This window comes from Tyto alba, unplaced genomic scaffold (genome assembly GCF_018691265.1).
Source record: "Tyto alba isolate M040663 unplaced genomic scaffold, T.alba_DEE_v4.0 Super-Scaffold_45, whole genome shotgun sequence".
Lineage (NCBI taxonomy): Eukaryota > Metazoa > Chordata > Aves > Strigiformes > Tytonidae > Tyto > Tyto alba.
Window position 1 is genome coordinate 9,806,639 of NW_024881321.1, and position 18,475 is coordinate 9,825,113.

The window sequence follows — 18,475 nt, forward strand, 5'->3', positions numbered from 1 at the left end:
GGAACCAGCAGATGATGAATCATTTATTGACTCTTGGCTTCTCAGATTCTCAGACAGGCAGATACTTGAAACTGAAATAATCAGGTACTTTAGAGCACAAAGATGTGTTGCACAAACCTGAGCAAGCACATATGCATGAAAGATGCAAAGTTTTCATCAGAAACAGTTGAAGTACAACAAATTTAAAAGTTCTGTACATAAGTCTTAAGGATGGATGAAGAAATAAATAATCTAAAAAATCAGAAACAGAAGTACGACAGAAATGCAACAGAAATGCCATTGGGCTTTTTTTTTATTACTGTTTTTTAAACAGTCTGAAATCCATATTTAATGTGCAGCAAATACTGTTGGTACTATTTGCTTACCTGTTTATTAAGTCAGTAATTGAGAAGGGAGGAGATGGAAAGTTCCCTTAGCAATATATGACTTCCTTTGTGACATGCAGTCTACAAATATATTCAAACTGTAAAACCCATGTATCATACCACTAGAGATGCTAAGAATTTAGGTGTTGCAATGTTGACAGGCTTATGTTCATGCCCTATACTTCTTTATACTCAGCATATAAGTATATAAGTACATAACTCTATTTATGTCCTTATAGTGGAATCCTGAAAACAGCCAACCCAAGTAACTAAAAAGGAAAGTTGAAGTAGAAAGCTAAAGAGTGAATGGACTACACATGTCAGAGAACTCAGTTCTATTTTTCAAGTAAAAGTCCACAAGAATATTCTCAATATGTGCAGGTCCAAATGGGAATTGACAGCTGAGTTGAGCTATCCAGTAATAGCTCACAGCCCTTTATCCAACAGCAAAGAGAGGTTTTTCTCTCAAATACAGCATAAATCAGAAGGCATCTGCAACAGCATTCCACCTGGTAAATGTGTGCTTTCACTGTCTGCTTTGTTGATGTCAAGTAAAAGAACGTGTCTCAGAAGTTACACTGACATTAGATTTTGATCAGTGAATGTGACTCATTCTTACCACAAGCTCATAGAGAAAAACACTGCAAAGGTTCCAGTATCACAATATAACTGTCTTAAAGGATCACCAGTGGTGAGACTGTCACATCACTTGAAAGTGTTCCTATCCAAAAAGATATCAGTTACATGCAAGCTGACTAAAAGAGTAAACTGGAAGGGCATCCCCTGTGGAAAACATATTGTTTTCATCATCACTGCATCATCAGTGAACTCTACGGAGTGCATAGGTAAAAAGTGTGAATTCCTAACACTTATCTTTAGACTCAGGCACTTCAAAAGTAGAAAAAATATTTCAAGCAAGAATACTTAACAGACCTTTTATCACATTTAAAGAACAAAAAAGAAGACCCTGCTCAATTTGAAATAGTCAACATGCCCAAATATTTGTGAAGACCATCAGCATTCTGGAAAGACCAAACATGATTTCAGTGTATGGGAAGTCAACCAACAGTAATGGAACAGTATTTTTGTTGAGATGTTTTCATGGCTATGTGGAAATAGCACATCTTTCCTCACCTTTAACACATTTTTTTTCCCCAAATAAATTATAATAAAGTCAAGAACTGATGACTCAAAATTAAAATTACTTACAAGAAATCAGAAAGTCTTTATACTTACAATGTGGATATGTGTAGATGCAAACAATTGAACTGATGATTTTTCAGCCGTACTAGCACTGATAGTGTGCTACTCTGTTCTTCAGCTGGAATTATAAACAGCTTGCATTCACATCACTGACTCAATTTCTTGCAAATCCAAGATTTTCTTAAAGGATATTCAGGACAGAAGAGAAGGGAGTGCACTGTAAGTGACACAGGGACAACACCTATCAGTTACCTCCTAGCTATACACAGGTAGCCTCCTCTTGTCTTGTGGATGACAGTGCACTGATGTACAATGCAAAAAATTCCTGGTACTGTTTTTGATGACATTATGTTCAACAAAAATGGACTGACAAGGCCAGTCTGCAGCTCTCAGAAATGGGGGCACTCCATTTGAATACTCCAGAAGTCACCTGTCTTACAAAATACATCCAAATTTACAATAGACACTACAACACAGCTGTCAAAATAAGATGAGTTTACAGTTTTCATGCTGAAATTCAGATACATATGTTTTACTATGAAAAGAGGTGAGTTTTTTGCCTTATCCAAAAAATACGATTAGATTTGCCCACAGCTTGATCAGAATGGAATACAGAGACAGCTGTTGTTTCTCCAAGTTGAATTTAGACAATGGTATTTTCTTAAAATGGAATCATCTAAGAGCGGGAGGGTCTGAATTTCCCAAATTCTTCTATTTTTAGCAGACCTAACAGATGTCAGCAAAGCTACTTTCATTAAAAGGTACATATGGAGCAGATGCCACTAGACTGAAAAGCTTTTCTCGTGGGAAGCCACATCAGGAGTTTAATATAGGTAAAAATCCTCTGTAAAACATCTAATTCAGCCAGATAGCAAAAATACATAAATTTATACCAGAAGTCAAGGGCAGAAGTCATTAAGAAATTTAAAATAAAGCAACATAATATCAAAACAAATGGAGAAAAGTTTCTAAAAGTAAACTAGATCTACCTGTATACCAGATGGAAAACTCTGATCAACTTAGCTCTAAACCAAACACCTCATCTTCTGCCTGGCTACTACCAGGAATCCACCTCCTAATGAAAAGTCAGTCTACAATGTTACTTTGAGTCTCCTAGCATACAGGCCATGAGGGTACAGATGATCAAAGTCCAGATGGGAATGTCTGAAAACCATGACAGCAGGTTTAGTACTTTCCATCAGGTTGAACCACCATAACTCCAATATAAAGGCGGAATTTGATGCTACATATTTATTTAAGCAATACACAGTGGTAACAGACCACAATAGCAGCTGATTATGATGTCTTTGATGTGATAGACATGACCCCTTTCAGAAAAGCTCAGAAGTCTAGCACATTCATATATAGTGTAGTCTTCTCTTCTGACCCAACAAGGTGTCCAAGCTCACTTCCTAAGCAGGAAGGTATGTGTCTATGATGACAGTACTGGTAAGAAAAAAGCACTCCTCTGTAGATCTTCTGTAGTCCTGCCAATGGACTTGCCAAATTCCTTCAATAAGTACTGTGGAATTTTTATACATATGTTTGTTTAGTGTATTTAGAACCACAGATAATCTGTGGTAAAAACAGTCTGACGTGAAGTGTCATATAAGTGAATGCAGGGGAAGACAGCTTGCATATCTTGGAGAAAGTTCCCCAGTTCTTCCAAATGATCACAGCAAAAGTAAATCCTAAAGCACTTGGGTCCATTGGAGCTCCACTGAGCTCTAAAGACCGAAGTTGTAACAGGTGAAATATTTGCATAGTAATTTCAAGCTCTAGGGGTCTAAGAGGAACTGACTAGCCTCAAAATTCTTTCATCACAGCTGTCCTACATTGGCCAGTCATTTGGGTGACTCATTCTATTTAGGTGGCTGAATTCCAAGAAACCCTTGAAGTCGTTGGGAGTCAAAATGGCAGGATCATGTACTGAACATGGTCCTCGCTCAAAACGGAAGTGTTTTTCTTAAGATATTCAAATCACAACATGAACATTAGAGGATTGCTTACATTTCTAGTGAAGCAAAAGCATCAAATAAGATTCAGGACAGGCTTTTAAGACATTTACAGGAATCTGCAAAGTGAGTGGCTGGAGGTAAAAGATGAGAACCCTTCAAACAAACAGTCTTACCGATCTGAAGCTGTAGAGATATCTGCCAAGAAGAAAACTGAAAGAGACAGCCTATTTGTGTGCTAGAATAAATGACAACCAACTACTTTCAGCCATCTGAATTAACATCAGACAACAATAAGAAATTTTTTTTACCCTGTTCTTTAGATTAGATACCCAAATAGTTTTACTGGAACTGAACAGGGATAAGAGTGAGACCTGTTGGTACTGAATCTTTTACAGAAACATTCCTCTACTTTTCAGCATCACAATCTTTCAGTGATACAGAGGAAGAAACATAATCCAATGCAATACAATCCCATGGCAATTGCAAACACTCAGATGAGTGCAGATCATGATGGTCACTTTCAGAAGATATTTCTGGAACCTGGTTCTCCATCCTATCCAGGTTCAAGGTTTCAAAGAAATCAACATTACAGGAGTTAAGGATTTCTCCCTCTAAACAAGGTAAGTAACTTCACTGCAATTTGTCATAAAGATTTTTCTAACTGTCACAGATGGCGTATAATAGGAAGTTAATCCTTGGCAACACTCCGGGAAAGGCTGGAATTACTGATAGAGAACACTGACAAGGCAGAGCAGCAGATACACATGACTTCAAGAAAACAGAAGAAGGTAAGGTTTACAGACAGAAATTAACACAGTCAAAATATCTCACAGCACAGATGCATCTCACCATTTCAGGATTTTAACAAACTGAAATGTCCCTAGGTACGGCTGTGCCTAAGCATGAAGTATTAGGAAAGGCTTATATAGTGATAGTAAGATATTTTCCAGACAACAGTGAAAAACATTAATACATCCTGAGTTATCCTCAGTGAGGACGTGCAGGTGAAATCATCAGCTGAATATGGAATTGATCATTTTAAGTGTCTGCTGAATTATTTAAGACAAACTAGCCTTCATCAGGCCTCACTCTAATCTTCAATTTACTTTAGTGAAATCTTGTCCTTTGGTACGAACTCATTAAAAACACATCCATCAATGAACAAGCTGTGAAGCTATGTGAGGATTGCTTGCCAAATTCTATTTGGGTTAGCTATCAGTATATTTCACAAGGTCTGGGCATTAATTATTTCCGAAACAGTATTTCATAACTTCCTCAAATTTATCTTTGAGTAAATAAAAGTAATCAAGAAAAAATCCGTTTCTTTTTTTTTTTTTCACTCCCAGACAATATGGGAACATATTTTGAAATACCTCCAGTTTTAAGGAAAGAAATAAAGCAGGAGCTATCACACATGGTTCTTGTGACCCTATTCTCAGGTGTAAGACTGCTAGTATAGTTGCCTACATCCAAGGTCAAATGTCCACTAATAGCATCCATGAGAAGTATTAACAAGTTTTTACAACGAAAGTCTTTATAAAAAACATCAAAATTACATTTTTTAAAAAAAATTAATTGCATTTATGGATTTAAAACCATATTAATAAATTAAATATGTCCAGGGCTTTTTACACCACTAAGGATTACACGCACTGACAAATCTACATACTTAGTACTTGATTCACCTCCCTCCATGCAGTATAACCAAATCAGAACTACTTTGGGGAACTGTTTCTGGTGCAACAGGCGGTTAATATACATTAGCATGTAGCATTACTGTGTGGGCAAGACAGCAGGGTGAGGTAGATGTGTGCTGCTGGGGAGTTGGTGGGGAACTATGGTTACAGAACATTCTTAGCTAGAGCAGCAAGAAAGCCTAACGTATGATAATAACATGCAACTCCAAATAATCAATTATATTTTGAGTATTCTGGCACCCATCTATATAAACTGCATTCCAAAATAACTGGGAGAGGGAGGGGGCAAAGATCTGGAGTCTTCTGATATGGAACCAAACATTGCCATGTGGTTCTGTGACTGCTATTTTATTTGCTCCACAAATAAAAAGGAGAGTTGTCTGTCAAGAAGCCCTTTCTCAAGTGCGTGTGCCTTGCTGAACAGATTTTTAGAAGTGAGTAGGAAGAATTGAATGTTGTCTTTTTCTTGGTGGCACATCTTAACTGCAGGATAGACATTCACAAAAGCCCTTTTTACTCTTGCTACATCATTCGGTTGATGTGATTTCTTCCTGCTATATCATTCTTCAACAGAAATATTAAGGTTGGTACAAATAGAAACGTGTGCCTGTAAGCAGCAGAAGACACAGCAGCAAGAGGGTCAACAGAATGAGCTGTATTTCTTTTCAGGACACCATTCCCAGCAGGTTGCAGCAGCAAGCTGGATATGAGTCAACAGTGTGCCCTGGCAGCCAAGAGGGCCAGCCAGGTCTTGGGGTGCAACAAGCACATCATAACTAGCTGGTTGAGGGAGGTGACCGTCCCACTCTACACTGCACTAGTGTGGCCTCACCTCAAGTACTATGTGGAGTTTGGGGCGCCTCAATATAAGGACATCAAACTATTGGTGTGTCCAGAGGAGCACAGGAAAGATTGTAAAAGGTCTCAAGGGCAAGACTTAGGAGGAGTGGCTGAGGTCCCTTGGTGTGTTCAGTTTAGAGAAGGCTGAGGGATGACCTCATCACAGTCAACAACTTCCCGAAGCGGGGCTCAGAGCGGGAGGTGCTGATCTCTGGTGACCAGCAGTAGGACACAAGGAAATGGAATGAAGCTGCATCAGGGGGAGTTCAAACTGGACATTAGGAAAAGGTTCTTCATTGAGAGGGTGTTTGGTCACTGGAACACGCTTCTCAGGGAAGTGGTCACAGAAAGTTCTAAATGCAGCTGGACAAAGTTCTCAGTTATATGATTCAGTTTTAGGTAGCCTCGCAAAGAGCAGGGAGTTAAGAGTCTGTAATCCTTATGGGTCCCTTCCAACTCAAGATATTCCATGATTATTCCTTTTCTCATTAGCCCACCAGCAAACTGTAAGCATGTATTTTAAACATAGATTCCAAACAAGGGAAAGAAAACAGTGGGCAGCAACCTGGCCAAAATTTACAAGAAGCTGAAGGTAGGAGATTCTGAGATAAAGACAACCTCATGGCAACTGATGACTTCCAATCATATAAGAGATCTGTCCAAAAAAGCTTGCTATCACCAATCATGAACCACCACAGAGACATAATACAGTGTTGGGAGAGTCCCTTGTCCTCAGTGCTACACACCAGTGATCCTGGCCAAACTGCCTGGACATGCACATGGTAGTGCTCAGAAGAATGTATGACAGCACAAGTGAATTAAAACTATAAGAGACTGAGCAGATAAAAATCAATTTACATCGAGATTTTGTAAGTAAAAATCACTTTTCCTTCTCCATAAAATCTCACAATGAGAGGTTTTTATCTATGTGCGTTTTTCTACTCAAATCTGAGACTTAGAAGCTTTAGGTTACTGTAAACTTCTCCTTTCTTTTTATCCTTCAACTTAGAAGAAAGTTTACTTCAAACAAGCAAGCAATAAGGTGCCCTTAAGAGTGCTTCATGACCCTTATAATTTTAATATCTCAGAGAAAAAAATCAGACTCGGATCTAAATAATACAAATTAATAATAATAGAAGATAATCGTTAATACTTGAATATTTTACATTCAAAAAGCACTGAACAAATGTTGACTCATACGTATCTATTATAGCTTTATTAAAACAATTATAATGAACAATGGTTTATTTTTCAACTCTCCAGCAGTCTCTCAAATAAGTACATATTATTTATTTTCTCACTATATTTCTTAAAAGGCCCTAACCTTTCTTGCCTAAAATTAACACCACTGTATTATCGGGTCACATTCTTAATTATGATGTATTTGAACAAGTGATCTCTATTATACTTTTTGTTCTTAATTTCAAAAAGTCCTACACAACTGTTAACCATAACTCAGAATAGCATTTAACTTGGACTTCCTACTTATTTACAGGATAATCTGTCATTAAAAAAGGTTTACGAAAGTTCTTGTTGAAAAATTACTATACAACTCATGTTTCCCAATAAACTAGTGATCTAGAAACTTTTAGATTCTGCTTTCTTCAATGTACATATATTTTCCTTTTATTTCGACATCCCAAACTTCTTTTCCTGTGAAGTTGAATTGCACCTTCGTGGTCCAAATCTCTTCATTTTACCTGTTCTTTATACTTAAGATTACCCACAGTGGTATTTCTCCTTTTAAGTTTCTTTCAAGAGAATATCTAAATTAACGTTATTTTTTCTAAAGTTATCAACATCTTCACTTGGCAGCCAAATGGGGGCTTTAGATGGCCTAAGCAATAGATTAGAAAAGCAGTGTTGTCCCCAGGTGAGTCAACAATGGACTCACGCCAGAACATTGTCAGTACCTGGCGTACAAATGAAAAGCATACTCTAATGGAACGGAACTGAAGTAATGTTACATGTTAGCTTAGCTCATCTAGCCAGAGAAAGGCCCTTTCCTTTACTCACGGAAAGCCATACAATAGCCTGAGAGTTATACTAAATGGGGGAAAAAAAAAACCAAAAAAACCCCAACCAAACTAACAAAAAAAAAAAAAAAAAAAAACAACACAAAAAAACAACCAACCAACCACACAGCTAAAACAGCTATGCATATTGGTTTCTGTCTCAGCTGTAATTGGGCACATGCTGCATGGCCATCAATGTTCAAGACAGACATCATGCTATGCCACCCAGACAAAACCATTGAAGTCAAAAGGAAGCTGAAACTCAGGATGAGCATATAATAGCTAGAACAGAGGACTATATAATTATGTGTAAGTAAATATGAGAAAGTCTAACTTTTGGCAGGAAATTGTCCAGTATTTCATGGAACTATAACAGAAAACAGAAGCAGTGAAACTGTTAGGGCTTCAGTAAACAGATACAACAGGGCTGATAAACACACTCAAGGCTAGTAGGCCTTGGTCTTTGGAAGAAGCAGTGGAAAATTTCATATACAGACAAGATCATTTCTTTGTACAATGAAGTTTTGAAAGAGATGAACTTTTAAGAGTTTCACACGATAAAGATAAGAAACTTTTACCACTAGAGAGAAAGGGTGAGAAGGAAATTGAAATAAAAAAAAAATATAGAAAATTTGTTTACATGAAGATTGAATGATAAAAACCAGCAATGAGCTCATCATCAACAGTGGAATACAAGGAAAAGATAAATCATCAATGCTGTAACAATGATGAAGGTAAGTAAGAATATAGTTAAACTTATACTTGGATAAGTCATTAGATATATCAATATGGCAGAGTGGATGTCTAAATGACAGGTGAGATGTATTCTAAAGAATATGCAATGGACCGAGTGTTGAAGTAAAAAATTCAGAGAGAAAGAAGCTACAGCAAGCATGAATGGAGATAGCAGAACATGGGCTAGTGTTTCTAATTGTCCAAAAAAATTGAGGAGATAAAGATTAATATTTGACAAAGACAGATAAACCAAATGCCAACCTGTTTGCATTAAGAAGAAGAAGACGAGTTAAAATTTTTAAAGCTGGCTGAACAACAAAGATGACTAAGAGTAAAAGAAAAGCAACTGTTATATGAATTAGTGGACATAAGTGATGAATATTAGGTGTTTCAGACAGACAAATACTGCAGATGGTTAAAACATAAGACTTGGACTACAGAAAATTTCCTCCTCAATCTTTGCAGTAGAAACAAAAGAACTACCTTACACTGCTCAAACAGCACAGGAAATTCTTTATACACATGCCTAAACCTCTTTCACAAACCTTTTGCAAAAAGAGGTATATAGCATAGTTCAGCACAAAAAGTGCAGTCAGGTAAATATTAGTTTTGTAGCTAACATACAATTGCCCAGGCCTGATTTAGAAATATCGAATAAACCTTGTGAGGTTAAAAAAAAGGCTTTATGTGTAACAACAATTTCTAAAGTCCACTTATTTCAGAAATCTCAATTGTTATTTAGTAAAAATATCTTCTTAAACTAGGATAAATGACCATTTAGTTAATACTTTTTATTTTTCTTCTTAAAAAATTCTAAACTATTGCTTGACATCCCAGCATTTATTTCTAATTCATTATTTGTGATTCTAACTCTTCTTTCACTAGAATACTTTAAAAACTTGTAAGACACATGATGTGAGTTTAATTATCGTATTCTTACAGTATTCAATACCTTACTACTGGTTTCCAGTTCACTCCTTGGTTGCAAGGACCAAAAAAAAGCAAAAATCACAGAAAAATTCAAAAAGTATTGCAACAGTTCTCCAGTGTTCTGTCATCTTGTTTGTGTGGTAGAAAGATATTTAATCACTATACTTCAAGAACTCAATAACTGAAAACAAATTATTGTTGAAAACAAATTATCTACTCCTTAAACTTTGTTTATTTCATACAACAACAGAGACTAAACCCAAAATTAGAAAAAAAATATTCTGTAAACCAATACTTTTTTTCTCAGTAGGAAAGAATTACCTGCAAAACCGATCAACATTGTTAACTGTTTTAAGTCCTAAAGCAATACTTATTCTGCTCATTGGAGAAAGCACAAGGAAAAAAATAAGAAAAACACCAAAAAAAAACCCTTCTGTCAACAGGCAGCTACCAAGATGATCATCTAGTTGAAATCCCATTCATCTCACACTGGTCTCACATTGCAAATGTGGTATCACATGACTACTCTTTTCTGAACACAAAGATAATGTTGATCATTAATAAGTTTATTTAGGACATATCTCCAAATATCAGTCATAATCAATGAAACCTCCAAGAAAATAACATGAAGGTTAAATTACTTTAGTGCACTGAGTAAAATCAAGTACAGAACGAGAACTATAGTAAAACAAAATGCAACTGAATATTTAAATTTCAAGCACAACCATACTTCATCAAGAATTTAAGCAACAAAATACAGCGTTCAAAACAACATCAACTTAAGATAATACTATGCAGCTAAGTTAAAGCACTTAATAAAATGAACAGATTTAATATAGTTTTCATAAAATAGTTCATGGATCCATGCAAGCCAAAGTAAAAAAAAAAAAAAAAAAAAAAAACAAACTCAAACAAAACAAAACAAACAAACAAAAAAACAACCAAACAAACTCCACAGTAATAGGTGATAATATCTATGTTCTGAGACATCAGTCTGGAGTAATTCAAAGAAAGAACATACAGGAAAACAAAGTAGTTTATCTGAACAAAACCTAAAGTCTGGAAGAAAAGATAAGGGTAATAAAGGATTTATTTTATATTTATTGCTGAATGAACTGAAAACATAAAAGTGCAAAATAACTTAAGAAGAAGAGGATAATTGCAGAAACCACAAAATCAACCCAGAGTCACTACCAACAAGCAAACACAAAAACCCCACAAGCCACACTCATGAAGGGAACCTGAACTGTTTACTCATGTCCTCAATGTCTTTAAGCCAACAACAAAAGCTAACCAACTTTGGTCAAAGTAAAACACAGTGTACTGTAACAGTCACAGCATGTCAGTATCTCAGTAAGTGTCTAGCAGTTTCTTACAAAGTACCAAATCTTGACTTTGAATTCAAAGCCAGAATGACAGAAGAAGGTTTCCATTATAGAATTTTTATTATCACACAAGTAGTAATTATCAGTTTGTTCACTGCCCTTCCTTGGGAGTCAAATAATTTAGTCATTCCCCTAATCACAACTTTAGAGCAAATCAACATGAGATCTCCAAATTCTCTGAAATACCATAACTACAAGACACTACTCACTTAAAAGATAAACTTGAAAGTTTTATACTGCATGATCAAGCTTAATTTTCCTCATTTGAAAATAACAGCAAAAAATGAGGCATAAACTAGCAATTTTAAGGGGAAAAAAAGAAAACAACAAAAAAAAAACAAACAAACAAAAAAAACCCCACCACCAACAACAAATCAGCTATACTGAAAAGATTCATTTTTGTGTCAACAGCAGTCCTTAAGGAAATGAGTAGGAATTCTCAGCCTGTTTCCCAGACAGAATAAAACAAAAGGTACAAGAGAGCCTCATGAAAACTGGAAAATTTTGATGGAAAGCAAATGCATAAGATTCCATATTCAAAGAGTAAAATATTTTGACTTACTCAAAACTTCTCCTCCTCTAAGAGAAATGAAAAGTATTTAATGTTAAAAACTGGTTGTAGCTTGTTCTCTGAATTCAACTCTACTATACGCATAGAAGGTGTGACACTAGAAAAATTGTGCCTAATGATGGTGTTTGGTTTTATTTGTGTTTTTTTTATTATGCTTGGCATGGAAAATGGGAAAACATGCACTTCACTGTTTAGTGATAATCTCGTCGTTCCTTCAGAAAAGAAACTCTGCCAACTTTTGAGATATAAGAACTCTTCTTGTTCAGTGCAACATTTTTCTGAGTTGCCACACTCTCTCAATTTTTTTAAAGGCAAATTCATCAGAGTAGTTCAGCCACACCCAGAAAAAATTGACCTACAGAGCTACAGGTCTAGCTCTTCTCATTAGTCTGACAGTCCATCTAACTGATTAAGTATATCTGAAAGAAATAACTAACAGTTAAGAAAAGTCTATCAATAATGTTGCAACTTGTCAATCGATACAAGTCAATCGGTGTCTTAAAATAGAATATTCCAAATTTATTTACATTTGAATCCTACCAGATATCAAAAAACACAGCAAAAGGACAGTGGAATAAAATTAATTATTGCTTACGATTTAAGAAAATTGTGAATTAACTTGCAGGGGTACTTTAAAATACATTCTCATTTACAAACTAACACACAGGTAGTGCTAAAAGGGGAGTAATTAAAGGATTAATGTGACTGAACTAAGTAACACAAATGTGTGTAAGACTGTGTTCAGAAATTTTATGACTCGTAACAATACATGCAGCAGAAGAGACTTAGACCATAGAATACTATATTGATACCAGGAAGGTTCATTGGTTAAGTGGATACCTTTTTTCTTGTCAATTAAAGTACCTTTTTAGACAACACTGATCAGGATAGCCAATTCTATATTTGTACTACAGTGAGGATACTGTTAGCATTACAGAGACAATAATAAGGTAATGAACCCACTGCCAATAAATGTTCAAATACTACAGGAGTCTTTCTGAAAGAATTAAAAATACAGAGTAGTCTTTAAAATACAAAATAACATTTGTCATGATGGTTAGATGACAGCAAAAATTAAAAACTAAACACTTCTTTCCCCATAAGCCAAGTTTCTTTCCAGAAGACATCTTATATTAAATATTAGAGGGCCCCATATCAATTGGAAAATGTTGACACACTCAATTTCAAGTTTATTACTGTTGTTAGTATGTCCAATTGTAGTAAGTCTGACATTTTTAAGGAGCAAAAGACATACTTGCCAGTTGGGTGAGGCTCAAAAATGAAAAAAAAAAAAAATATCAAAGCAAGCTTTAACCTATGTGGAATTAATTTTTAAATGTCTCCTTTTAAATCAATGTTCATTCTTGATAATAAAATAAAACATATGTTTGCTACTTAACTGTATTTTACTAATTCGGTTAAAATGCATTACCCTGCATGTAATTGTCCTATATAACTATCTCCCCAATGAGTCACTTACATACACATTACTGTTGGAATGATTTGACACAGTCAAATAGCTGTCTGCTCCTCAGCCAGTCCAGTTCATGGTCAAATTTACAGGTGTAAATCCATCTTTACTGGCATTTTGCCATAATTTGTCAGGCTCAAATGAAGCTGCTGGAGTTTAGACATGTGCTTATCTCTGTCATCGTGGCAGACACAGTTTGAAACAAGGTTATCGGGGAGAAACATCGTGCTCAGTCTACTTTATTCAGCACAGGACACTTGAATTTTTCTCAGTAAGACTGATACATACGAATCTCTCTTCCACATCAACAATCTACCCTTTCAGTTTCCTAATATTAAATTGTCTGAAAACCAATGAACTTTTAATATTATTGAACAGAAGTGCAGCACTTGTAGAGCTCAATTACAGATTGGATTCAATTATTTTATTTTTTTTAAAAAAGGAAAACTGACATTTGATTTTTACATAAAACTTAAACATAAAAGCCAATAATGTTTACATAAAGACAGTCCAATTCTGACAAGCACAGAAAGACTTGTCACCTGTGGCACCAAATAAAAAACCAATCAAACAAATAAAAAAAAAACACCTAAAATGCAGCTCGACAAAGTCTTTTTAAAGACTGCAATATAAACTAGGCTGAAAACAAACCTAAATCTTACCACTGTGAAACCTACCTGTGTGAAACTACTATTTTTTTAATTGAATAAACAAATATTATAACAAAATAATGAAAAGGTAATAGTCTCCTTGACTTTAGACTATTTGTGTTCTTCACAAGCAACAGAGGTGCCGAAAGCACTAGTTTCACATCTCAAAAAACAAACCAAATATGTTTTGAGTGGGTTTTTTTTGTTGAGGGAGGATACTTCTCTTAAAGGATCTCAGAGACCTAATTCAATGACCTTTTGAGAATAGTAGTGATAATTTAATCAAATAAAGTAAGATTAAGATAGGGATAAACTATAAATAGATCCCTTGAATATCTGGTAAAACCTCAACAAGAAATAAAAAGCAAAATATTTCATTAGCTTTTGTAACTAAGAAATTTGGACAAAGAGAATTTGATAATTTGGCTTTAATCAGAAAATACGTGAAAATCTTGGAAAATAAATAAAAGTGTTAAACACAGTGGTGTTCCTCCTCTTTTTTTTCTTGGTCCCAGAGAGTAGTTAGAAGACTCCCAAGAACACAGAAACCAGCATTACATTAGACATACAATGACTGTTACTCGTTAAAGGTGGACCAAAAATGAACAACAGCAACACTTATACCCAAAGAAGACTGCCCATATCACATCTGTAACTGGCACCAGTTTAGTGCAGTGGTGTTTCCCGACCAGACCAATGTTCTTCGGTTGATGCAGAATAGTAATCGCTGCTCTAATATCCCATACCTGTACTCCAGCTGTTCCAGTATTTAAGTACAGGTATTTGATGTCCACACAGATAACTACCAACAGCAAATGTCTACTGTCACGAAGACATGATACTCCTTTTCCTGAAGCCCACAGATATAAACAAAAGAATTATTCCCTCCCAGCGATATCCTCCCAGATGAAGCTAGCAATGACAATCATAGCTTAAAAGGCTAGGAGTGGACAAGAAAAATCAAAGACTTATATAAACAGGTATCCAGGAAAATAAATAGCCTCATTCTGTGTTTGTCTAGATGAAATCATTAACAATTATGAATTATGAGTTATATAGAAATTGTATCCAAACTATATTTTCACAAGAAGCATCAACTGTCAGCACTGAACTAGCAGTATTTGCTTTTCTCTCTTCCAGTCTTCCTTTGTTAATTCAACCTGGGAGATATTATAAACTTATCTTCCTGCTGGGAGTGGAAAAAGTGACAAGTACTCTTGACAGAACATATTATAAAACATAGGAGGAAGGAGGCAGAATAGGTTAACATTATGATAACTACAGTATTTTCTTTTCATTTACATGAAGAATAGAAAGAAAAACATCAGTGTAGAAAACTTCACTGAAAAAGTTAAGATTTATTAATGCAAACAGAAGTAAACTCAAACTATTTTAGCTATGGAAATTCAAAAATAGCTCTATATCTCCCAGAGAAACTTTGCCACAGAAATATCACTGATTTTTTTTTTTTGGTAAACTGTATTATTTTTTTAAAGAAAAAGAATCCCAAATCATTCCAATGGTAATATTTTAACAATCAGGTGTTCCACATCCATGAATATATCCACTAAAAATCTGGGTAAAAGGCAGCACTTATACTCTTCTCCCATTCTAGAACCTCTTCACATTTAGGAAGAACCAGCTAGTATTGTTTCTGTAATATTATATTAAAACTGTATTTCAGGAAAGGACAAAAAAAAAAAAGTGATAACAAAACAGAACTCACCACAACTCCAAACTGCTCTGGCTCAGACAAATTCTTATACTCGCTCTTGAATTTGGATAATTCATTCAATTGTTCTTGTTCAGGAAGATGTTTTATTAAATTCTATCAAGAAAAATAATATAGGATTAAAAAAAAATCTCAGCTTCTATGTTGCTTGTATTATTGTAGGCAAATGGTATTACTTATGCATCATTACCACACACTCCAAAGAAAACACTCCTCTCTGAAAACTATAGAATGTAAATAGGCAACACACAAACTAACGTAACAGAGTGTAAAAAGCAAGTGATTCGATACTGCTACCTGATTCTACAAACATATCTGAAGCCTTTTTTTAAACACCATTTTAAAAGAAATAACAGGCTTGATAGGCACTATGCAAACAGAACAATAAGATGCAAGAACAAGAATTTAAAGTGTAATATATCCATCTAAAGGATAGCAAGAATTATTAATGCTAGTCAAAAAGCATTTTGAAAATGGATAATTTATCTTCTAGTATTTCAAAACAAGAGCTTAAACTCACTACATATTACTTGGCTCGAAAACTTGCCAGAAGTAAGAATTCAGAGGTGGGACTCAGCATAAGCTGAATGCAGGGGTCCCTGTGAGGAGCTTGGACACTTACACAAGTGAATGAATGACTTGTGAACACAGGTAAGAGAATCTAAACATGTAAGCTTCATCTGATCATCTGAAGAATCCTCAAACTCCCTGGAGCTTCCTGAACACTTAGACACCTATATGTATAGACACCTGCATTTAGGCACCTGAATCCCACTGTAATTACAATCAGTTAGGTTGGCTAAAAATGGCTATTCTGAGGTTCTGGTAGTAGAGAGCTTCTCAAACATTTAATTAGGGTATATAATTTAACTCAGTAGCTCAGTGCTGTCCCTTCCCAAGATGACTACTATAACAACTAGGTAAGAGACAAGGTCGCTCTAGCCTACTCTCTTTCTCAGCTTATGACTCTTGTGTTCCTGGTTACACAGTGGGTAAGAATTCATCACAATCAGAAAACAAGAGAGAGATTGTATTCTTTCTTAAAACACTCCCTGGTATACTGGCAATATCACTCTTCTGAACTGAAATAAATATTTGATCCTTCTAACACTGAATCCGGTCTAGCAAATACTGCTATTCCACTACCTACTACCATATTTCAAGAAAGGATCAGAAAGACTAACTCTAGCATTTCCCCATTACTTAATGGAAAAAGCAGATATTTTGGTTAAGTCAAAATCTGTTTTATTATTCTGCAAGTAAATAGCTTTGGTGATATACAATCAACAGAAAAGCATGTGTTTAAGTTAGTGAACAGGATCTCCACCTGAAAGTCTTAAAAAGCCCCCTAATTTTACCCACAAAAGATCCTTATTTCTTTTTTTACAGGAAATTCAGCCAGTTAGGATATACAAATTATTTCTGTGGCCCCAGAGAGCTAAAGTCATAGATATGTTTTGCTTAACATACTTACTTAATTTATGAAGAAAGAATTCAACACTTTAATATCCCCAAAATATCCCTAAACCAGTAGTCAACTCCGTGGCTCTATACTATCTTCAGAACCTGCATTAGCTAGTACAAAACTAAACCCAGATGTTTATTCAAGTTCAATATCATACTTGGATAACAGTACAGATACGCCTCTTGTTAAAGAGTGAAAATACTAGATTTGTAACTAAAGAACAAATGTATCCAAAGTGTTAAAGTCTCTTAAAGGCAGTTTGAATATTTTGTTTAATACTACTTCTTTTACTTTTTTATAACTCAATGTCTTAACTTTTGTAACAATTCTTATTTTATGGTAGCTTAGCATTTATCAAACCTTTTTTCTAATGGATGAAAAAAACAAGACAGTCTGTCCTGGTTTTGGCTAGGATAGAGTTATTTTTTCTTCTTAGTATCTAGAATAGTGCTGTGCTTTGGCTTCAGTATGGGATTTGGTATGAGAAGAATGCTGATAGCACACTGATGTTTTCAGCTGCTACCGAGACTTCAAGGACTCTCCAACTCTCCATGTCCTGCCCGTGCGCAAGGGCACAAGAAGCAGGGAGGGAGCACGGACAGAGCACCGGACCCAAACTGGCCAATGAAATATTCCATATCATGGAACGTCATGCTCAGTATATAAAGGAGGGTCGGCTTGGAAGGAGAGGGTTCTCTCTTACTTCCAGCATTGTGGTTTTGGGATCTTGTGGTTTTTTTGGAATTGCTAACTGGGAATGGGCTACGTATCAGTCAGTGGGTGGTGAGCAATCGCCTTGTGCATTACCTATTTGTACTATTATTGTAATTGGTTTATTTTATTTCAATGATTAAACTGTTTTTATCTCAACCTACAAGTCTCCCTTTATCCCTCCAATTCTCTCCCCCATGCCCCAGGCAGGGGAGGCTGGTGTGGTATTTGGCTGCCAGCTGGGCTTTAACCGTGACAGTCCTTTATAGCGCTCAACATGGGGCTCAGAGGGTTGAGATAACAACAGATCTGGCCAGAGCGTGTTATAAAAAATTTGTTATAATCATTCATTATATTGGTTTAATAGTTGCTGGTTATTATGTTGATTTATTGCCTCTTAGTTGTGGTGCCCAATGTGGGACAGAGGAATGCAGGATAGGATAGTAATTGGGAGAGGTAATGAACAAAACATGGACTGAACCCTGGTAGAGGAATAATCATGAGAATTTCTGTTGTATTTGTGGTGGAGGGATGAGGGGTGGATGGTGTGGATTGTGTTTAAGTATTGTGATGATGTAATTTCAGTACTGTGATGATATTTTTATTTTGGTGAGGGGAAGTTGTTTGTTTTCTTTCAGTCTTGTGTTGATGTGGATGTAAGTGAAGCTTGTGAATATTGTCTTCTGTAATTAATGTAATTTTAACAATAATTCTTAAGTGTGATTCACAGAGGTGAGGGGTGAAATG

At 35.5% G+C, this 18,475-nt stretch overlaps 1 protein-coding gene across 1 annotated transcript in view; it reads right to left on the reverse strand.

The window, feature by feature from the left end:
- The window catches only part of DIAPH3 (diaphanous related formin 3), a 247,165-nt gene that overhangs the window by 113,022 nt on the left and 115,668 nt on the right, over window positions 1-18,475 (reverse strand). Inside the window, exon 20 of the mRNA XM_032993917.2 lies at window positions 15,547-15,648. Within this exon, the coding sequence (XP_032849808.2) occupies window positions 15,547-15,648 (102 nt within the window). The remainder of the gene's footprint in view (window positions 1-15,546; window positions 15,649-18,475) is intronic.